This window comes from Cygnus atratus, chromosome 26 (assembly GCF_013377495.2).
Source record: "Cygnus atratus isolate AKBS03 ecotype Queensland, Australia chromosome 26, CAtr_DNAZoo_HiC_assembly, whole genome shotgun sequence".
NCBI classification, from domain to species: Eukaryota; Metazoa; Chordata; class Aves; order Anseriformes; family Anatidae; genus Cygnus; species Cygnus atratus.
This window is the reverse complement of record NC_066387.1, coordinates 509,089-530,380: the sequence shown is the minus strand read 5'-3', so window position 1 is coordinate 530,380 and position 21,292 is coordinate 509,089. Positions and strand designations below refer to the sequence as shown.

The 21,292-nt window shown below is 64.9% G+C and overlaps 2 protein-coding genes across 2 annotated transcripts; both read right to left on the bottom strand.

Annotated features, from left to right (window-relative positions):
- Window positions 1–582: 582 nt before the first annotated feature.
- On the bottom strand, window positions 583–6,535 carry GRIN3B (glutamate ionotropic receptor NMDA type subunit 3B). Its single transcript, XM_035569964.2, has 10 exons — window positions 6,107–6,535; window positions 4,194–4,792; window positions 2,731–3,781; window positions 2,482–2,627; window positions 2,244–2,359; window positions 1,937–2,088; window positions 1,692–1,856; window positions 1,507–1,574; window positions 1,096–1,389; window positions 583–619 (listed from the first exon to the last, which is right to left on the bottom strand). Exons 1-10 carry the CDS (start codon window positions 6,533–6,535, stop codon window positions 583–585), a joined length of 3,057 nt encoding a protein of 1,018 aa, XP_035425857.2.
- A 1,610-nt stretch (window positions 6,536–8,145) lies between these two features.
- WDR18 (WD repeat domain 18) lies at window positions 8,146–20,524 on the bottom strand. The gene is made up of 10 exons (XM_035569940.1): window positions 20,282–20,524; window positions 18,655–18,765; window positions 16,286–16,419; window positions 15,593–15,734; window positions 14,774–14,917; window positions 14,512–14,576; window positions 14,269–14,393; window positions 11,052–11,218; window positions 9,457–9,525; window positions 8,146–9,167 (listed from the first exon to the last, which is right to left on the bottom strand). The coding sequence occupies exons 1-10, from the start codon at window positions 20,489–20,491 to the stop codon at window positions 9,036–9,038; spliced, it is 1,299 nt and encodes a 432-aa protein (XP_035425833.1). The 5' UTR covers window positions 20,492–20,524; the 3' UTR covers window positions 8,146–9,035.
- Between the last annotated feature and the right edge of the window lie 768 nt (window positions 20,525–21,292).

Here is a 21,292-nt window from a genome sequence, read left to right as displayed (position 1 = left end):
TTAATGTACAAAATGTGTTTGTATATAATAATAAATATTATATCTAACAGCTGCTGTGGTGCCGCCCCGGTGTCCTGCTAGCGCGGTGCCGGGCTCCTGCTGGAAGGTGACGCGTGAGCAGCCCGGGGCCTGGCTGTGGGCTCAGCACCGCAACCCCTCGGTGCCTCGCACGCTGCTGGGGGGTGGTGGTGGGGGGGGGGTGTGCAGGGAGGCCCTGCTTGCCCGGCAGGGCTGAGGCTGAGCCCCCCGGCCCCGCATTCACCAGCGGTGGGCAGCGGTAGTGGGAGCAGGAAGGCTGCGGGGAAGGAAGCCGTGCCTGTGGCCCCCCCCGCCCATCCTTCCACAGCACCCCCCCCCCCCCCCCCCCCGTCCCCCCCCCCCGTCCCTCGCTTTTGGGCCCAGTTACTTCATCTCCTCTGCTGCCTGGGAGGGAGGGGAGCGGGCTGAGGAAGGGGCCCGCACCGGTGCCACCCGCTCCCCGCCCAGGGACTGCTGCTGGGGCTGGGGCTCAGCCCGGCCTCGGCTCCCGCCTGCCGCCCCTGGGGCTGCTCCGTGCTCCTGCTCCGGGGCTCTCCGGCAGCCCTAGGCACTGCTCTGCTGCGGCGGGGCCGGCGCCTGCCTGTGGAGCAAGGAGAGCCGTCAGCCTCGCCCTGAGCCCGGTGCCTTCAGGATGCTGCTGGGAGGGGAAGGCCAGGCTCCTTCGTCTTCGTCTCTATTTGCAGATTACGAAGGGATCCTGAAGGCTGACAAGCAGCTGCCCGGCTGTTCAGCTGGGTCGTGCAGGGGTTTCTCACCACATCTTAACCCTCTACTTTCCCCAAACTTAAAGCCCCCCCCCCCCCCCCCCAAAAAAAAATCTTAGGCCGCTGGCTCTAGTGTAAAACCTTGCTATTCAAAGAGAGGGGAGGAGAGGCACGAACTCCCCAGGCTCCATCCCCTGGTCCTTGCTCTCCGAGGGGCGCAGCATTGCGCAGGACCCTCCCCAGGCCGGCCCTGTGCAGAGGAGCCAAGCCCAAGGCTGGGGTGCAGAGCACGTGAAGCCCCGGCTGCGTTTTTGGGGTGCCACAGGCGCTCCCTGTCCCCCACCGCACTCACCTCTCCTCCTGGGGCTGCTCCGAGGCCGGTGCCCGGCTGCTCCTGGCCGTGCCCATGGCAGCCACGAGCTCGCTCTTCCTCACCAGTGCCGCACGCAGCTGCTCCCGCATCGCCTCGATCTTCTCCTCCAGCTCCCGCAGCTCGGCCCCAGCACCCTGCACCGGCCCGTTCCCCCGGGGCCCCGGGGTCCCCTCGCCCTCGGGGGTGGCCGCATCCACCTGGAAGCGCACCCGGCGCCCCTCCTGCCGCAGCTTGGGCCAGGGCTGCACCCCGGGGCTCTGCTGGGGGTCGCACCTTGGGGGGGAGAAGGGTCAAGGTGGGGGCTGCAGCGGGGATCCCTCTGGCATCCCGGGGCTGGAGGGTGCCCGTGGGGAGGATGAGAGCAGGGCAGGCGCCCATCCCGGGCCCTACCTCTGCGCCAAGCTCAGCTTCTGGCCTTTCTGCTCCTCCACGCCCGTGTTCAGAGCCCGGTGGATTTTCTGTGGGGCACAAGGGAGGAGTGAGGGCCCCTGGGGAGATGGACCCAGGCTGGAGGAAGGTGGAGGCCGTGAGAGGGAGGAAGGACAGTGGCGGGGCCGGGCTCCTCCTCGCCCCACCTGGCTGGTGTGCAGCCAGTAGTTGAATTTCTTCTTCCGCTTGATGCGGGGCAGGACGAGGCGGTAGAAGACGTGCTCGCCCAGCGAGGTGAGCAGGGAGCCGCTGAGCCCGATGCAGAGCAGCACGAAGAGCCCCGAGAAGTGGTAGATGCCCATCTGCAGGGTCTGCGAGGAGAGGGGGGTGTTGGCAGGGTGCTGGGGGGGCACCCGCAGAGCCCCCGCGCCCAGGGCCCGGCCGCCCGCACCTCGGTGACGGCGAAGACGCGCTTGCCGCAGGGCACCATCTTGTACCACTTGTCGTGCAGGAGGTCGATGAAGCCGGCTGACTTGTAGCGGCTGATGAACTCGGAGAGGTTGGAGGTCAGCGGCGAGTTCTGCGGGAGGCCGATGCCGTAGCCTGGCCCCGGGGTGAGGGGGAAGAGAGCAGCAATGCTGGGACCAGGGGGGCAATGGCCAGGCACAGCCCCCAGCACCCACCACTGAGGGTCCCCCCCCCGCCATGTGGCCAGAGCCCCCCCCAAGAGCCCCGGTGTGCCCCCCCGCTTCCCCCACCTTCGATGGCGAAGGGCTTGCCCACGGTGAGCAGTTTGCAGTCGGAGTCGATGGAGACCTCATAGTCCAGCAGGGACTTGTCCATGATGAAGGCGTTGAGCTTGGGGGGCTCCGTCCTGTGCCAATGCGGGGCGGGGGGGGCTCAGGGACGGGGCTGCCCCCCCCAGCATGACACCCTCAGGGGGCGTGCAGGGGAGGGGGCAACCGGAGGGGCCCGCGACGCCCCCCCGACCCTCACTTGAGCATGGTGACGCCAGTGGGGGTGGTGGGGACGTTGTAGCGCCGCATGTACTCGTGCATCTCGGGGAAGCTCTTCTTGATGTACTCCTCAGCGCTGCTCTCCCACACCGTGCCGAAGCGGAAGCCCTGCGAGGGGTGATGCAGCTGGAAGGAGGCACCGCAGCATCAGTACCCCCAGCCCGGGGGGAACAGAGCCCCCTCCCTTCCCCAAGCACATCCCCAAGCCCACCCAGCGGCGCGCTCCCACCTTGGGGTCGTGGATGCCCGAGAGCTCCTCAAAGGTCTTCTCCCCCACCATGACGGCCGCCAGGTTGGCCGTGTAGCTGGAGAGCACCAGGAGGCAGAAGATGGCCCAGAGGTTCATGAGGAAGCGGCCGGTGCAGCACTTGGGCGTCTTGCTGGAGACGGTGCGCCCAAAGAGGATGGCGTAGCAGAGGTTGAGGGCTGAGGAGTAGGAGAAGATCTTCATGCGGTTGCGGCCGTGGGGGGTCATGCCGTAGGGGCTCTTCCACTCGTAAAGGGTGAGGAAGAGTGCGGTCATGTGCAGGGCCACGAAGATGCCCACCCACATGGTCCAGTGCAAGGGCCACATGAAGGCCCCGATAGGCGACGCTGTGTCCTTGGTCCTCACCAGGATGCCCAGGCTCGTGGAGAAGAAGGGGCTGGTGAAGTCGATGACTTTGCTCCGCGCCGAGTTGATGCTGAAGGAGGTGACGGCCATGTGGGCTGTGCCGCTGAGCAGGTCCCCCACCAGCCCCGTCCAGCGCCCGTTCTTCCAGGCCCCGTATTTCCCATCGCCCACGATGTAGAGCTCGAAGTCGAAGGGCACGTCCTCGGCCAGCTTCTCCAGCAGGTCGATGCAGTACCCGTAGCAGCACTTTTTGTACTCCCGCGGCACCGAGCCGTTCCCAGCACCAAGCCCCTCGAAGAGGGCATCCAGCACGGCTGAGTCGTTGGTGCCAGGGTCCAGGCAGAGCTGCCCGGCCGGGCAGCTCCCATCCTCGTCCACCTCCCGCGTGAAGACGAAGGGATGCTCCACCAGCGTCACCACCCGCAGCTTCACGCGGGCGCCGCCAGCCCCCTCGGCCAAGCTCTTGCGCTGGAGGTGGCTCTGCCAGGCGCCCTCCTCCAGCTCCAGCTTGCCGTGCCGCCAGGCGCCCATCGTCACCCACGTCGGCTGCCCCAGCGAGTCCCGCAGAAGGCTCCAGACGCGGTACTGGTGCTCCGTGTGCACCCGCGTCCCGTTCTGCACCTGCACGTGTCCTGTCCGGCCGTGGAAGGACGTGTTGGACATGAACCTGGGGGGGGCACAGGGGGTTACGGCTCAGGCGCAGCAGGCTCCTGCTCCGGGGAGGGGAGGTGAAGGACAGGGCTTGTGGCTGGGAGCGTGAGGTGCCCAGCTTGGCACAGCGGAGGAGCAGGATCTGGCCCTGCTGCCTCTGCCCTGCAGCTCGCTGTGCTAGCAGGGCCAAGCGCTATTAATATTTATACAGCACCAGAGCTCGGGCAGCGTGAGGGAGATCTAAAGTGACGCAGCCCCCTCGTGCAGCCACACAGAGCCTGTCCTGGCGGGGGGGGGGGGGGGGGCCATGCACTGAGCCCCAGAGCAGCGGCTGCACCAGCTGTGGCCAGGTCACCCCCACACCGTGCCCCAAAACCACCACAGAGGAGCAGGGAGGGGGCAAGCCCCCCCCCCAGCACCATTATTACCTGGAGAGGAAGCGCCCCGAGGACTCAGCGCCCTCCCTGAGCCTGTCGTCGCAATTCACCGTGGTGGGGACGAGCGTGAGGTCGGGGCGGACGGCGGTGGCACTGGCGATGGCGCGGGACACCAGCTCCACCGCGTCCTGCACGAACGGCTCCAGCGGGGGCCGGCCCACCTCCCCAAAGGCCAGCAGCCCCAGGGGCAGCCCCTCAGTCTGCAGCTCGCCAGCGCGGAGCGGGGAGCCCAGAATCCAGTGGAACTCCTGCAGCAGCAGCCCCGACTGTTCGACCACCCTGAAGAGCAGCCGGGCGCGCCGCAGGTCGCAGCCCAGCACCAGCACGGGGCTGGAGAGAGCCTTGAGGCGCTCCCCGTGCTGCCGGAGGTAGCGGGAGGCCCTGGGCTCATCCAGGTAGCCGAGGTCCAGCACGGCGCGGAGGAGGAGCTGGGTGCGGCGGGCCCAGAGGCCGAGGAAGCCGGAGACGTCCCAGGGGTGGCAGAGCACCAGGCTGGTCTCGTGCCATTCGTTGGCCTGCAGGATGCTCGCCAGCACCTCCACCAGCGTCTCCAGCGAGCTCTGCCGGTCCATGTGGAAGTGGAAGGGGCTCTGCCGGCACACAGGAGTGGTGGCTGTCCCCAACCCTGCTGCTGACCCTGGGGACAGCCCAGGGCATCTCCAGCCCTCGGCTCAGCACCATCCCTCCCACCCTGGGACCACCCCACTCCTGGCCCTGCTCTCTCCGGCACCAGCATGGATCGGAGCGATGGTTCCCCCCTGCCCATGCAGCTCCAGCCATGCACCCGAGGGTGTGCAAAGCCCAGGAAACCAGAGGGTTGCCCAGGGAGGAGACCCCGCTCTGAGCCAGCCCCGGTCCCCCCGCTACCACCTGAGCCAGGGGTCGTGCATCTGCCCTGCTCCCAGCAGCACGCAGCCGGCCCCAGCCCCAAGCAGGAGCTACAAGGATGCAGCAGGCGTGGAGGGCGGCGCAGCCTGCGCGTGTCCCCGCGGGAGGCTGGGGGACAGGCTGCTGCCGTGCTCCTGCTGCCTGCCAAGAAACGGAGTCACCTTCCTGGTGACTGAGCGGAGGCTGGCAGCTGAGCCCAGCACGGGCGAAGGAGCCCAAATGCTCCAGAGAGTGCAAGGCGGTCAGACAACACAGCCCCGCGTGGCGAGGGTCTGGCCCCAGAGGGGACTGGCCAAGGGAAGGGAGAGGGACAAATCCAGCCCCAGGACCGCAGTGCTGGGGACAGGTCTCTGCTTGGCAGTGCTTAGGCTGTGAATCACGGCACAGGTGAGTGTGGCCATTGCGCCTGGGCCAGTGGGGCCAAACTGGGTGGCACAGGAGACTCCAGGCACGTCCCCAGGGCCCTTCTGGCGCTGGGCCAGGGTTGGGATAGGGGATGGGGGAGCAGGGGGCTGCGAGCGGAGCTGCCTTGAACTGGGAACTGGGATTGGGTTGGGACGGAGCTGCGATGGGGGCTGGGATGAAGGTGGGAGAGAGCCAGGATGGGGTCTGGAATAGAGGCAGAATGGGGCCAGAATGGTGCCCAGGAGGGGACTGGGATGATGCTGAGATGGGGCCAGGCTTGAGCCAGGACGGAGCTCGGGATGGCGCCTAGACAGGGACTGGAACAGCAGCAGGATGAGGATGGGATGGGGCGCAGGATGAAGCTGGGATAGAGCCCCCGCCCCCGGGACGGGGCCGGGACGGAGCTGGGATGGGGACGAGATGGGAGCCGAGAGGGAGCTGGGATGGGGGCAGAGATTGGGGCCGGGATGGAGCAGGGATGCAGCGAGGACGGGGGGGCCACGACAGAACCGCGATGGGGGCGGGACAGGAGCCGGGACAGGAGCCGGGACGGCCCGGAGAGCTGGGACGGAGCCGGGGCGCGGAGCCGGGGGTAAGAGCGAGGCTCTTACCTGCGGGCGGAAGGGCAGCGGGCCGCGGGTGTCGAGGACGCTGACGAAGGGGACCCGCAGGGCGGCGGCGAGGAAGTCGAGCTGGAGCAGCTCGCGGCGGGAGCGGGGCACGGCCAGGACGGCGGCCACCCCGCGCCCCCCCAGCGCCCCGCAGAGCCACCGCGCCAGCGAGCCGGGGTCCCGCGCCGCCGGGGCGCCCGCCACCAGCTCCAGGCTGCGGTTGGGGGGCAGCGCCGCCCCCCCGGCCCCCCCCGGCCCCGCGGCGGCCCCGGCCAAGGCGGCGCGGACGCGGCCGGGGGCTGCGGGAGGCAGCAGCGCTCCCAGGCGCACGGCGGGGCCGGCGCGGGCCGGGACGCGGCAGGGCTGCGGGTGCCCCCCCGCCGCCCCCAGCGCGGCCGCCAGCAGCCAGAGCGCCCCCAGCCCCGCCATGGGCACCCCCGGCCCCCCCCCGGCTCCGCTCTGCGCCCGTCGGGCCGAGCCGAGCCGAGCCGAGCCGCGCCGCGCCGCGCCGGGCCGGGGCGGGCCGGGGGCGGGGGCAGCTCCGCCGCGGCGGGGCGGGAGGGGCCGGGACGGGCCGGGAGAGGCACCGGGAGCTGCACCCCCCCCCGGCTCCGGTGGCCCCCCGGGGCTCCGGGAGCGCGTGGCCGGGGGAGACCTCCCCGGGGTCGGGTCCCGCCGCGCCGCCCCGCAGCCCCCCGCAGCCCCGCGGGGGTGGCTCCGCCTCGCAGGGTCCCCCCCGTGCCCCGGGGGAGCCGTCGGGGGGGCCCCGAGGAGCCGCCGCGCCTCGCACCGAGCCCCGGGGCCGCGCGTTCCGCCCGCCCCCGCCGCGGCCCCCGCGCCCGACGGGACCCGGCCGGGCTCCGCCGGCCCCTCCGGGCCGAGCCCCCGCGGGCACAACGAGCCCGAGGCTCCCGGGGGCGCGGGGGGGCTCGGCCCGGGGCCGGGGGGCTCCTCGCTCCGGGAGGGGGCTCCTCAGCTGCCAGGGAGCTGGGCCGGGAGCGGCTCCGCTGAATTCGTAAGAGAAAGAAAGCGAGAAGGGAGCCAAGTACCAGCTGGCGAAAATATTGATCACCAGACAGATTTAATGAGTCAAAGCTAATGAATTCCCCTTGCGGGGAGCGGATCCTGACGGCCCCGGGCAGGGGCTGGGGGGACCCTGGCACGGAGCAGCCCCCGCCGCCCCCACCCCAACGTGAGCCCCACGGAGGGGCCTGGAGCTGCGCTCAGTGGGGGGGGGGGGGGGGGCGCTGGGAGGGAGCGCCCCGACCTGGGGCAGCCCCCGGGGGTCAGCCCCCAGCCCCCAGGGGGGAGCAGCCCCCAGGGAGCCCCCGGGGCTCCGCTGCTGCAGCCGAGCTCTCCGCGTGCCCCGAGCATCCCCCTGGCTCTGGCTGCTGCTCCCTGCTGCAGCCGATTAATGTTGATCCAAAATGTCAGGAGGAAGGCGGGGAGCGAAAGAAGAGAAATGGGGCTTATTAAGCTAAAAGCATTATCTAAGCGAGCTGGCGTGCGAGCGGGCTGCGCGGACACTCGTGCTATTAAAGTGCACTTTAAATCAGCTGCGCTTACTTCTGGTGTGCTGAGCTGCTCGCTGCGGTGGGTGCGTGCGGGGCTGGGGCTCAGAGCACCCCTGAGCATCCAGGCCACCCTGTGCTGCTGCCGTGCCCCCCCTCCAGCCCCAAAGAGCCCCCCGAGGGGCGGCAGGATGTGGTGCTGGCAGTGATGGCACCGGACGATGGAGCAGGCAGCTGCTGCTGCAGGAAGAGGACTGCCAACTGCTGATCCTTGCAGCAAACGTACCCCTCTGCGCTCCCCCTGCTGCGGGACCTGAGGACCAGAGGTCTGGGGGAGCTGCACCGGGCATGAGGATGCTCTGGGGCTGCTGGAGGCTCCGGGAAAAGAGCCTCGGGGCAGGGATGAGTGAGGGACTGCGGCAAGAAATCACCTCCCTGCTCCCTGCTGACAGCCCTGCTGGGGAGGCGGCGGCAGGTTATTGAGATCTGTGGGCACCAGGGGGTTTTTAAAGGAAAAACTCAGGCATCTTTCACTATAAAAAACAAATCTTTTATGTAAAAAATAAACCTAAACAAAACCCACAACCCCCGCCGCCATGCTAGTGACAATACAAAAGGCCGAGTCCCCAGAACACCGTGGAAAACAAAGTAGCTGGATCAAAATATATATAAACTGTCACCTTACCGAGATCGGAAATAGCACCGTGCTCACCCCACCCCTCCCAGTGGCAGCCCCGTGCCCCACCGTGACCAGCCAAGCCCGCAGATGACCCCGGACCCCTGCCCATGGGCTGGGCCGGGCACATGGGGGGGTGCAGGAGCTGCGCAGCCCCCGCTTCGTGGGAGCAAAACCAAGCCCCAAGCCCTCAGCAGGGGCCCGGCTGCGGTGGGTCCGGTGGTACCGAGCAGCATCTCCCAGGGCAGGCTGGGCAGAAGGGGTCTCAAAAATCCAATCTCAAAGCGGTATTAGCAGAGAGAAAACACTTTTCTGTCTGCACCGCAGGGTCGAGTAACGAAAAGAAACAAAAAGGCCAGGGGAAGAGACGGGAGAAGGGCAGGAGCTGCTTTCCGAAGGCCGCCCCGCCGCCAGGACGCTCTGCCGGCAGCCGGCCGCTCCGTGGGCTGCGCCGCTCCAGCACCGAGCAGCGCCTCGGGGTGGAAACGGTCCCTGTGGTGTCCTGCACGCAGCCGGCCTGGGAGCACACGCAGCAGCCCCGCAGCCCCGTGCCCATCTCAGTCGTGTAGTCAAAGGGAGGCCAGACTGAGCAGGCAAATGCTCCTGCGCGTTACGCCACGCTCGCATGCTGGCAAGGCGGCGAGCCACGCGTGCTTGCACATCTGCGTGCGCACGTGCCCGCGGGCTGGCTGGTTCTTCCCCAGGGAGAGGCAGAGGGGTGTGAGGGCCGGGGGTCGCCTCTTCATTTGGCTGGTTTGGTGATGATGCGAGCGGAGAAGTCGAAGAGGTTCTTGTTGATTTTCCGGAGGGTGCTCACCTCCTCTTCCAGCTCGCTCACCTGGATCGTCAGATGCTCCTGGTCTCCCACCAGGTTCTGCGACAGAAAAACGCGACAGAAGAGCTTTAGGCACCCAGCCTGTTCTGGCAGTGGAAGCTGGTGCTCCCCTGAGCAGCAGCAAATCCAGAACCATTTCATCCCCTCCCTTCTTCGTCTCCTATTCAAAAACTGCAGCCCCCCCCCACACCACGTGCAGACTCCGGGATTTACTCCCCCCATCCCCAGCTTGGCACAGCACCCTAAGGACCAGTTCTGCTCAAAAGAGGACGCCCAAAGGGACCCGTACCGGCAGGAAGCGCTTCCCCCATCCCCGAGGAACTCTCACCTTTTCCCTCGTCGAGCACATCTGGGAGTACATCTTCTCGCCCTTCTCCAGGTAGCTCTCCCCAGAGTCCTGCAAGGACCGCACAGGTCAGATTGATTCACAGGACCCCCTCCCAACAGCCCCAGTGCTGGGTACCCCCTGCAGGAGCACGCAAAGGGCCCCCCCTGGCCCCCAGACCCAGCCTCATGAGGCAAAGCAGCGACTCCAGCAGGGCACGGCCAATGCCCCTCACTGCGGCACCTGCAGAGCCTCTTTAAAACAGGAGCCCTGTGCCCAGCGCTGGGCAGGGGTCCCCAGAAGGGTCCCCGTGTGAGTGCCCAGTGCAGGGGTGTACCGAGCTCCTCTCCCGGCAGGCCCGTGCCAAGTGATGAGAGCCCGGAGGGGAAACACACAGACAGGGCGCGCTTTGCCTTGGCAGCACGAGGCGCTGGGCCCGCCGCACGGCCAGCACCGCGCCCAGCACCGTGTGGGAGCAGGGGAGCCCGACTGGCAGCACGGCTGACTTTTCCAGCAGCTCCGTCCCCTCTGCCGAGCAGCGGGCCAACAGCTCCTCCTGGAAGGGCCGACACCTCCTCTGCGTGGAGCTCATCCATCAGAGCGACTGCGCTGTTGCTCTTTGGGGACGGACACGGACAGGGGAGGGAGCAGCTCTGGGGCTCCTGGCAGACAGGACAGGGAAGGTGGAGCAGCGTGACGGCGAGCCCCTGGTTGTTCACGGCCCAGGACAGCCCCGTGCTGCGGCCAGATGCACCGGGGCTGGAGCCCAGCCCAGGAGGTAGAGCAGAGCGAGCCCACAGCACGGCACCGGGCTGGGAGGACAAATGACTGCACCAGCCGGGACTGCAAGGGGAGCGCAAGGAGGGAGAATGGATTTCACTGCACTGGCAAGCGGAGTTTAGGGAGGGGGGAATAGCCTCTAGCAAAGAAAAAAAAAAAAAAAGAAAAGAGATGCTGCTTGGTGGGGGATCTCGGCAGGCAGGACTCCGGGCGCAGCAGAGCTGCAGCGCTTGAGCAGCCCCCAGCTCCTCCACGTCCCAGCTGGCACTGTGGTTTCCAGGGGACGCAGCCAGGACCCTGCAGCACCCCGAGGAGTCGGTCCCAGGACAGTTCTCCCTCAGCCGAGAGCGAGGGCAGCGCCTGCGTGTGCCCTGCCTGGCAGAGGGACCCGAGGCTCCCACCGCGAGTCTGCTTGTCGGGCAGTCCCGTGCTTTAGGAACAGCACCGGGGGAAGTTCAGCAGCACAGGGAAGGCAGGAGAGAGGATCAGATGTGCACAGGAGGCAGGAAAAGGGAGCAGCCTTGTGCAGGGAAGGGCCCACGTCTCCCCAGGAGCCGGGCACGCAGCTGCTCCAGCCAGCACAGGCTTGGCCAGTCCAAGCGTCTCTGCTCCCTGCCTCACCGAAGCCATCGAGCTACCTGTCCTGCTGGCCCTGAACCCACCGTGGGGGTTTGGTCCCTTACTGTCCACTGCACATTACTCTGTCAGCAAGAAGTGCACCAGGTCCTCGCCCCAAGGGGGCTGGAGGAGAAATTCTGCGCCCTCCGGACCCCCCACCTGACCCCTTCCCCCCCGGCAGCCTGCTCGCCCCCCGGTACCTGCTGGTGGAGCCCGAGGCGCAGCGTCACTCCCTCGCTTCCCTGCTCGTCGTTGCTTTCGGTGCCGTAGAGGTGCTTGCTGAATTTAGGAAGAGGCACGCTGGGCTTCCCATCCGGGTTGAACATGTTGGCTGGGGCCAGCACGATGAAGGCGTTTGTAACCGGACCTGGGGTGGCACAGGGGGGGAGGACGGGTCACATTGCTCCGCTCTGCCAGCTTTGACTCCTGCTGGCTCCTCGGGCAGCCCCGAGGATAAACAGAGCCCGAGGAGCCGCGGGTGCCCAGGACTCCCGTGCTCACCCCCAGCACCCCGAGACGCCTCCCGGGCACCTCCCAGCCCCAGGCCCCGCTCCGAGCCCCCGGCACGCAGCAGCGCGGCGGTCCGTTCGTCCTCTGCAGAGCGAGCCATCCATCAGCGGCTGGCTCACAGCTGTCTGCCGGTAATGATCTATCACACACACTCGTTTGGCAGAGTTAATGAGTGCTTTAATTACTACATTTACCCGCACAGGCTGCTGCTTTCTGTCAGCAGCCCCCTCCGCCCCCCGCTGCAGGCTCACACTTGCCAGCAGACTCCCACTGCAGCCTCGCGCTCCCCGGAGCGCTGTCGGGCGCAGGACCCTCCAAGACCACCAAGGCTCCCCGGCAGCACCCCCGCAGCCCAGGGGCTTGTGTGCGAACAGAGCAGCTCAGGCGCTGCTCATAAATCCCCGGCCATCCGTCTTCCCCCCCGCTGAACTCGACAGCACAAAGGGAAAGGTTAAAAGGATCCAGAGCCACCTGAGCGAAGGCTGCTGCGGAGCGCAGCTCCCGCGCGGAACCGCTGCCAAGGGCGGCAGGGAAAGGTGCGGAACGGGAGGAGGAGGGAGCCTGGGGGGCAGGAGCCACCTGAGGCTTTTGGTCTCTGCAGAGGTGGACAGAAGCACCTCTGGCGGTGGGAGAGGCTCCCTCAACACCAGCACCAGCCGGAGCAGAGGCTGCTCCAAACCCTCAGCGGGCGGGTGGCTCAGGCCGGCACACCAAAGGCTCTGCCGAGCACGCTGCATCCAGAGGCTGCTCTGCCAGGAGGCCCAGGCTGGTCCCTGAGGCTGCTCCTTGCCAGCACTTTGCTGTAACGAACCGTTTGCTTTACTCTTGCTCCCTCCCTAACAAAAAGTTTGCTGCTGCTTATGAAAATAGCCATTAGTGAGATGAGCACCTCCAGCTCACCAGCGGGTGTGAGGAGCCACTTGAAAGGAGGGGACAAGCAAGGAAGAGGGGACAAGACCTCACCAAGTAGCTCACAAGTCCCCACATCTGGTCTCCACCCAGGCCCAGGCCTGCAGCAGAGCCAGCCCAGCTCCCCCCACCAGTGAGGACGCTCCTCCCAGCCCCTGATGGTCAGGGATGGCTCCGGCACCGGGCGGTGAGTAACATCCTGCCACTGTGGGACTGAGGCAGAACAAATAATCCGGCTTCCAAGGCTGCAGCAGGTGCCGGCAGGACGGACTCGGATGGAGCATGCCCGCGCTGGCCCTGTCTGAAGGAGCCCTTGGGGTCGGGCTGTGCCAGCAGGTGTCCGCAGGCAGCACAGCGCTGGCATGGTGAGGGAACTGGGGTTGGGAGAGATGCTGGGGCAGAGAGGCCGGGCGTCCTGGCTCACAGCACGCCCCCGAGGCCTGCAGGTTCCCTCTGCACGGTGCCTGCGCGCTCGGTGCCAGCCACGCTGGGGTGGCAGGGAGCAGCTCTGCCGTGTCCCAGCTCCGTACCAGCAGCAGCAGCCCCTCGGTGCCCGTCCCTCTGCCTGTGCTCTGCCCCACTCAAGGGCAGGCAAACCTTGGAGAAGCCCCCTGCGCCGCCCTGCCAGCACAGCACGCTCCTCTCCAGCCCCGAGCCACGCTCCAGCTCCTCTGATCTATTTCCAGCACCGTCATGTGGGGAGGCCACTGGTTTCTCCTTTGCCCACAGCTCCCGCGGCCTTTGCCCCTGTGAGCAGAGGGACGTCACCACCCTGAGCACGCCAGGCCGGAGGTGGCTGTCACATCAGCTGTGGCTGAAGCCCTCGTCATCTCGTGAAGGGAACACGCCAGAGGGGCAGCAGGGCGGCAGCTCGGGACAGACCTTGCCAGGAGGGCTGCGCCACGGCCAGCTGGAAACCAGCGCTGCGGGGAGCCCGCGCGTGGGGCGGCTCCAGAAAAAACCCCAGGGATGGAGGAGTCCCACGCTGCTGATGTGGGAGGGCTGCGGTGGATCTGCGGCCTGCCAGAACTCAGTGTAGGGCCCCTCCATCCCGTGCTCCCTGCGGCACGGCTCCCCGGTGCAGGGGGCTCCCTGGGGGACACCTCCCGAGCCACGTGCAGCTCCCACGCTGCTCCCACGCGTGGATGAAGCACCCGGGCAGCAGCGGGGTGGAACTGGTGCCAGGGCTGCTGGGGAAGCCAAATCCCTGCCCGCAGGGAGAAGCCAGCCTGCAGAGGTTGCAAAAAGCACCCTCACCTCACGGCCCCGGCACCCAGCGGCACGGTCCTGTGCCCTGCGGGAAGAGCAGGGGCTTGTGTCCCTCTGTGCTCTTCTGGAGCCTCGAGGAAGGCTTTAACGCCTGGCTCGCAGTGAAAGCTTGGCCACCGCTCCTGCGATGACTCACACAGCTCAGGCTTTGCCTGTTTTCACTCTTCTAGTGCTAGTGGAGCAAGGCTGGGTGGACGCTGCAGCAAACCCCCCGCAGGAACGGTCCTCGGCAGCAAAAGGCAAGCAGGAATGGGTCTGCAGGCAGCCTGGGTCTCAGTGCCTGCCCCGATGCAGCGACTCGCCCTCCTCTGTCCAGAGAGTAAGCTTGTACTTCTGCTACATGAGCCTCATGAGCTCATGGGTGCCTGCTGCTGGGGGCATAGGGGCGGCTTCTCCCCCTTCCTCAGCCTCCTCAGTGCTAGGGTGTGTCTGGGGGAACGGCTCCCTTCGGAAAACACGGTGGAAGATCCTGGACTTCCTCAGTGACAGGGTAAAATCTCTGACTCAGTCTCTGACAGAGCACAAGAGGGTTGTTAACAGACGTGGGCAAGGTCAAAACACTGCTCCAGACAGCTAAGGCATCCCTTTAATGCCTCTACCCTTCCTGAAAGTGTGAAGCAAGTACCAGAAAAATGCCTGAATTGCGCGCGGCAGCATCAGCAAAAGCGAGACAGCAGCAGCCTTTAGCAGTTGAGGAGGAAAGGATTGTGGAGATAAGGGCATGCCTACCTTTGTGATTCATCGTCTTCAGGCACTGCTTGCTTTGGATGTCCCACAGCCGGACTGTTTCGTCGTGTGAGCCGGAAAGCAGCAGGCTGCCGTCCGTGGAGACGGACAGACACGTCACCTGGTTCCTGGAACGGGGAAGGGGAGGCGACGTTTAACCTCAGGACGACCCAAGGTCTGCCAGGAACCGGTGAGGTGGGCAGGCAGGGGCAGTGAAGCATTCAGCAGGTATGTCTGGTATCTCACCTGTGCCCTTTGAAGATCTTCCCGTTCTCCCGCTCTGTCTGGAAGGTCCGGTCTCTCTGGACTGGCTGCAGAAATGGAAGAAGGAAGGAGGGCGAGAGGGGTTTGAGTGCGGGAAGACCGAAGGCAGCAGGTTCATCGCTGTGTCAGGACAGGGCAGGGGAGGCGCAGGGAAGCCAGGCCCTCCCGTCCTGGCAGATCACAGCGGGGAGGCAGCAGAGGCTCAGGGTGCTGTGCCCAGGCTGGGCATGCCCCGAGCACTCACCCAGGCACAGAGGTCAACCTGGAAGATGGAGCCGTCCATGCCGCCACAGAACATGTGGTACTCGGAGAGGTCCAGGGTCACGGCCATGATCCCCACGTCGAACAGGACGGACAGCAGGAGCTCCCCAGATGAGACTTCCCAGAGCTGGAGTCAGACAGTGCAGGAGAATTAAGGGCTTAAACGTCCACTGCAGGACTGGAAGAACACACTGCTGCTTATCAGCACCCGCATGCCCAGCGGCGAGCTGGCAGCACGTACCGGAACCGCCTCCTCACTGCGGCTGGGGACACTGAGGCACAAGGTGGCCTGCCCTGGGTCACCCAAAGCAGCCTCTTTGTGACCAGGAGACAACAACGCTCCTCGGCAACTCCGAAGCAGCCCCTGACCTGCCTGTGCCCGTCTCACCCCGTCTCGTTCCCCAGGGCAGAACCTTCCTGCAAGGCAGGAGGAGCAGACGCAGCTCCAGCTCCGGTGCCTGCCGTGCCCAGAGGAGCCAGCTCCGTGCTCTGCGTCCTTCCAGACTGAAGGGACACCGGGGAAGGGAAATGAGGGATGAGCCCAATGCCCCCCAGGGACGAGAGGGACTGCAAAGCATGAGGAGACACAGTCTGAGGGCAGGTGCAGGGAAACTGCTGGTATTTGGAGAGGCAAAACCCATTAGGTCTGGCAGCTCTGAGTCATCACAGAGACAGCCAAGAAACCGAGCTGCTGCAAGCCGCACGGACAGCTCTGCTGCAGCCCAGCAGAACCCAGGCTTTAACCCTCTGGGGCCTGCGCACCTCTGGGACGCTTGTTTGTTCCGACCGAGCCGAGCCTCACCTTTGCTGTCTGGTCGAGGGATGCTGTGGCAGCTCGTGCCAAGGGCCCTCCAAAGCCGCAGCACATGTCCGTGATAGGGAGGCTGTGTCGGGACCACACGTGGCGAGGGTCTGGGATCTGGGAGGGCTCTGCCTGCAGCACGCTGTAGGAGGGAGAATGAAGAGGAGACTCAGTACAGCCCAGCAGCAAGAGCCACGCTGGGGATGCCAAGGCAAAGTGGCTGTGATGAAGAGCTGAACAAGGCTCTGCTGCCTCGGGGAAGGCTCTGTGGCTGCAAGAACCAAGCCGAATGCAGAAGCTGCCAGCAGCCACAGCACAAGAAGGGCCACTACAGAGATTCCCCATCCCAAGGGACAGAGCCCTCAGCTGCCATTACCTGGGGGAGGGCACAATCTACCCTGCGTCAAAAGGGAAAAGGCAGTCGGATGGAAACGCCGCAGCTTGGGAATGCTGGGTGAGACACTAGGCAAAGTCTACCTGGCACTGAGGAGAACAGCGCTGGAACAACTTGCGTAAGGAGGGCACAGCCTTGTCACCACTAGCAGGTTTTAAGAACAGCTTAGAGGCGCAGGCTTAAGCAGCGCTGATTCTGCCTCCTGGAAGTGGTGGTGACCTCGTGGTCTGCATTCCTGGCCCAGATGCTCTCTGTCCCCAGCAAGAGCAGGCCAAGATGCCCTCGCGTGGCACTGTTACCTGTACAGGTTCCACACCAGAGCCAGGCAGTCCTTTGCCCCTGAGAGAAAGTGGCTGCTGTCATCAGTGAAGCAGAGGCATGTGAGGTCCTGGTAGTGCCGGTTCAGGATGGCTAGGAGGTTCCCGTTGGAGACCTAGGGCAGAGGAAAGGGCAGGAGAATACTCAGAAAGGAGCACTGGGATGTGCCAAGGTAACTCTGCTCCCTGCTCTCAGCACCCAGAGCCCATCCCCAGGTAAATCCAGCAAGAGGCAGTTTGAGAGGCTCCTGCCCACAGGAGCTCCAGAACCTAGTGACAGCAGCGCAGCTTCCCTGGTCAAGACACAGGCATGCAGTAAAGCTTTCCTGTTCATTGTCGATATCACTCTGATGGCTTCTTCCAGCCCCTCACAGCAGCTCATTACTCAGCTCGAAGGCAGGCGATGGTTGCGGTGGTTACAAACCTGCTGCGTGCTGCCCCAGGGGCTGCTGCACGTTGGCAAGGCTGCGTGGTCTCAGGCCAAGGAGGGCTCCGGGGTGGAAAACGCCTTCCTAAACCCGGAGCTCTTCTTGGTGAAAGGCAACGCTGCAGGTAGGGAGGGAACTAAGAGGCAGCGAGGGAGCTCCACATAAAAGAACAGAACCAACTCCCTCTCATTGTCTGAATTGTGCCTAAAATAAAAGCAAACTGCAATTCAACAGAGAAAAGTGGTTTTGCAGAGCAGGCGAATAACTAGGGCTCCTGGAACCCCTCCCCAGCTCCGTGCGGCCTCTCCAGTGTGCCCGTTCACTCTGCCATAAGGACAGCGCCGTCACCACTCCTGCCAGACGCCTGGAAGCGTCTGCGAGGCCAGGCTGGCTGGAGGCAAGCAGAAGGGATGCGTTTTGCAGACGAGGCAGAGCAGAGACCAGCTCAGAGCATCATGAGCAAGCAACTCCCACTTGCTGCAGTCTCAGCCCCAGCGTTCCTTGTGAGGGTTTTTGTTTTTTATCTCAGCACTGCCACAGGCACATTTCTAAAAGCAAAACCTGATGAATTAAGATAGAGCCACCCACATAATAAGGCTCAGAAACATCCCCCAAGATGGAGAGCTTTACAGGTTAGATATCTTGGTCTTTAATCCTGTGGCTAAGAACAAGCTGTGTTCTTTTATTTGCTTGGTGAAGTGCTTAGAACGTACTGTAATCCCCACGTAAACACCATCACTAATTAAAAATAGGGTGACGACCAGAGCACAGCAGCCTTTGCAGGCATCCAGATCACAAGCCACACAAAAATATTAGGCTAAAATGTGGAAAGAGCGCTAAATGAAAACAAAGTCTTGGTTTCTGCACTGAGGAAGAAGGCTCACCATCTGAGCCTTGAATACCAGACCAAGCATCTGCAGTGGCTGGGAAAGAAAAAGGCCCAAACCCCAGCCAGCACCTCGCAGCACAATTCCTCCTCCTCGGTGCTGCCAGAACCCCTGGGCAGCGGCCCCAGCACCTCGTGCCAGCACACAGCACGGATCCCTGACGGCTCCAGGGACAACATTAACATCCACGACCCAGAGGAGCTTTCCCTCCACCACGCAGCACGGATAACACAGATTTACTAACACCCGATGGGACTGGGGCACTCGCTAACTACACAGGATGCAAATCTCTGCATTTCCATTTCCTCCAGCCCAGGGGACCCTCACTCATCTAAGAAGGACCTAAATACAAACCTCCTCCTCTCTAGGACTGCTGGGATCTTCCACCTCCCTGGGATCCAAATTACTTTAACCTGCACGGAGCTCCAAATCATTTACGGGAGCCTTCAAACTGACAATTCACCTGTGCACAGGTTGGGGAGAGCAGCACCAACAAGCTGCCAGAAGACAGCTGTAAGTAAGTGCAAAGTCACAGGGCAAATCTGAAGATCCCAGCCCAGCAGAAAGGCGATGACTTGCTGCACCCAAACACCCTCTGCGTCGCAGAGCAGGGCCTGGTCCAGCGCCTCCTTCTGTCTCTGCCCCAGGTGCCACCGCTGAGTCGCTGCAGCGCACGGGGCAAGTCCCCAGCCCCACGCGTGGGTTTACACATGGGTATGACCCAGCCCCAGCGGCACTGGGAACGCCACCATAAGCAGCCACACTTTAGGACTTGCGGACAAAAGGCACCGAAGTCGTTAGCCTGTGTTCATTTTCAGCACGATGCAGTTTCAGATGCGTTCTGCAGAATCATCACAACACCCCCAGCAGCAACCAAGACTGCCCAGCTCCATAGTGCTGGCGTGCCTTTCGAACCAGCCCAGCCACCTGGGGCTCTGAAAGGGAGAACCTGGGCAGTTTGATCAGCTCCGGCCTGCACGTTTTGGTGTCCCGGTGCCCTCCGCCATCCCCTTGCCAGGCTGTGAGCGTTCCTCACCTCCCACAGGTAGATGCTCTCAGCAACGCCAGCCAGAATGTAGAGCCCGTTGGGAGACGCCGTCAGGCAGGTCACCGGCCCGGGGCAGATGATCTTCTGCTGGAGCTGGTCCTGGGAGCACAAAGACAACAGCAGCCGTTCAGCGAGGGTGGAAATTTGGGGAGGGAAGGAGAAACAAGAGCCTGGCTCAGCCCAGACTGGCACAGGGAAGAAGAGGCAGCTCTGGCAGCGTCCTCAGCCCTGACACTGGAGTCTGGAGACTCTGCGCAGAGAGGAGCTGAAGAAGAAAATGATGGAGAAGCACGATCCCTAGGACTGCACAAATGACATCAAATTGCTCTGTGTTTTGCAGGTTTCCTCGCACTTGCTTTGTGTTTAATCCCCCAGTGAAAAGGTAAATTGCCCTCCTTGTACCCACAGAGCTCCAGCCGCAAGCAGTACCAAGCAGTACCAAGCAGTGGGAGCAGTACCAAGAGGCACGGGATTTGGATACAGTCGTGCTCCACAGTTGGGGAACCCTGGAGATTCAGCAGAAAACAAGCTAAGATTACAGCAAAATAATATTAATTAAAGGTGTGTGTGGGGGGGAACCACGATCTGAGCTAGCTCTTGGCTTGGGGTAAGTGGAGCTGGCAGGAGCAAAGCCTGAGCCGTAGCGAAGAAGGGGCCGTGTGTGCACTGAAGCTCAGGGACTGCTGCTGCTCTCTGCAGCAAAACTGAAGGGAATGCCAAGAAACGGAGAGGTTACAGCTGTGGGGTGGAGGATTTGTGCTGCCCTCCTGCCCTAACTGCAGCACAGCCTGTGCACAGCTAGGAGCAGGACCGGGGCGGCCCTGCAGGGCCAGGCGAGGTCTGGCTGGCGGGGTTTCAGTCTGTGGATCTTCCACTTTGGGCTGAAATGTGCCGAGGACAGGAGGAGCCGATGGGAGTTTTCAGGCACAGCGGAAGCAGAATCGGCCTGCAGGCCTTCTCTGCGACTCCCCCCTGACAAACCCTCCCAGGCCCGGAGGGGACCCTCGGGACACCCGTGGGGTTCAGCGCGGAGTCTCCCCGCTCCTTGGCCGTGGTTTGTGGGGTGCAGAGCCCAGGGTGCCCGCCGGCCGTCCTGCTGCCCTCAGAGGGGACGGGCGGGCTCCTGGTGATGCTCCTGGGGCAGCCCCACGGCCTCAGAAAGTAAAGCCCCACGCAGGGAGCAGCGTGGGCAGCGCCGGGGCTCGGGAAGGCGATCTCGGGATTCACCCCTCTCCCAAAACACGCCTTTTAGCAGCTCCCACACAACCTGCTGGGGACCTCTGCAGCGAGGGAACTCAGGACCCCCCCCAAAACGAGAACCCCGGGGAATGCAGGGGGCAGGGGGGCTGCGGGCAGGTCCCTGTGTGTCCAAGGGGGGCTGAGGGGCACCACGAGGGGGCTCCAGGGAGGGGGGGAGGGCGCCCTCGGGGCCCAGGGGGCTTCACCCCACAGCCACCGGGGGGGCCCCGCGGCCACGGGGGGGGGGAGCTCGCCACGGGGCTGGCCCCCCCCGCGGAGGGCAGCCCTCACGCACCACCCCGGTACCGGGGGGGGGCCCTCAGTGCCCGGGGGCTGCCCGGAGCCCCCCGCGGAGCTCCCCGCGCCCCGCCGCTACCTTCCTCTGCAGCTCCCAGACGTTGATGTAGCTCTTGCCCAGCTGTGCCCCCAGCAGGTGCTCGCCGCCCAGCAGCGCCAGGCCCCGCGGGCCGCTGTTGCCGCCGCGGTAGCCGGGCAGCGCGGAGCCCGAGTGCAGCTCCCACACCGAGCAGTTGCAGAGCGGCCCCGCCGCGTCCGACACCAGCGCCACCTCCATGGGCGCCGCCATCTTCGCGGTCCGCCAGGGCCAGAGAGAGCGCGGCGGGAGCGCAGAGCGCCGCCCTTCCTGCGCGCCGCCCAACCGGCTGCGGAGACAGGGCGGATGGGGGGGGCGGGAGGCGCCGCGGAGAGCTCGCACGCGGCAGGAAGCTCAGCAGGGTCCGGCCCGGTCGGGTTCGGGATGGGAGTCCAGAAGGTGGATCGGGGCCCCGGGGGCACCCAGGGGTGTTGCGGGTGTCCCATGGGTGCCCTATGGCTCTACAGGCACCCCACAGGCACGCTATAGACACCCTATGGCTCTACAGGCACCCCATATGCACTGTGCACCCTACGGACGCCCCTGGGACTCTGTATAGCTGTATGGGTACCCCATGGCCCTATAGACACCCCTTGGGCACCCTATAGCTGTACGGGCACCCCACGGCTCTGTAGGCACCCCCGGACACCCCACAGCACTATGGGGATCCCCTGAGCGCTCCATATCCCTATGGGTATGCTATAGCTAGCTGTGTAGGCTCCCCATGGATGCACCCTACGGATGCCCTATGGCTCTACAGGCAGCCCACTGGCACCCTATGGACACCCTATAGCTGTATGGGCACCCCACAGCACTATGGGCACCCCCTGGGCACTCCATACCCCTATGGTACCCTGTAGCTAGCTGTGTAGGCACCCCATGGGCATTCTCTAGCACTATGGGCACCCTGTGGATGCCCTATGGCTCTACAGGCACCCCACAGGCACCCCATGGACACCCCTGGGACTCCCTATAGCTGTATGGGCATCCCATGGCCCTATGGACACCCCCTGG

Coding starts and splice junctions, on each gene's coding strand:
- GRIN3B (XM_035569964.2), bottom strand. CDS start 6,535: ATGGCGGGGCTGGGGGCGCTCTGGCTGCTGGCGGCCGCGCTGGGGGCG. Junction 2,089..2,243: donor CAAGCCCTTCGCCATCGAAG/GTGGGGGAAGCG, acceptor CCCCGGGGCCAG/GCTACGGCATCGGCCTCCCG. Junction 1,857..1,936: donor GCGTCTTCGCCGTCACCGAG/GTGCGGGCGGCC, acceptor CTCTCCTCGCAG/ACCCTGCAGATGGGCATCTA.
- WDR18 (XM_035569940.1), bottom strand. CDS start 20,491: ATGGCGGCGCCCATGGAGGTGGCGCTGGTGTCGGACGCGGCGGGGCCG. Junction 16,420..18,654: donor AGAGCATCTACCTGTGGGAG/GTGAGGAACGCT, acceptor CCTCTGCCCTAG/GTCTCCAACGGGAACCTCCT. Junction 14,918..15,592: donor CCCTCGACCAGACAGCAAAG/GTGAGGCTCGGC, acceptor GTCTGACTCCAG/CTCTGGGAAGTCTCATCTGG.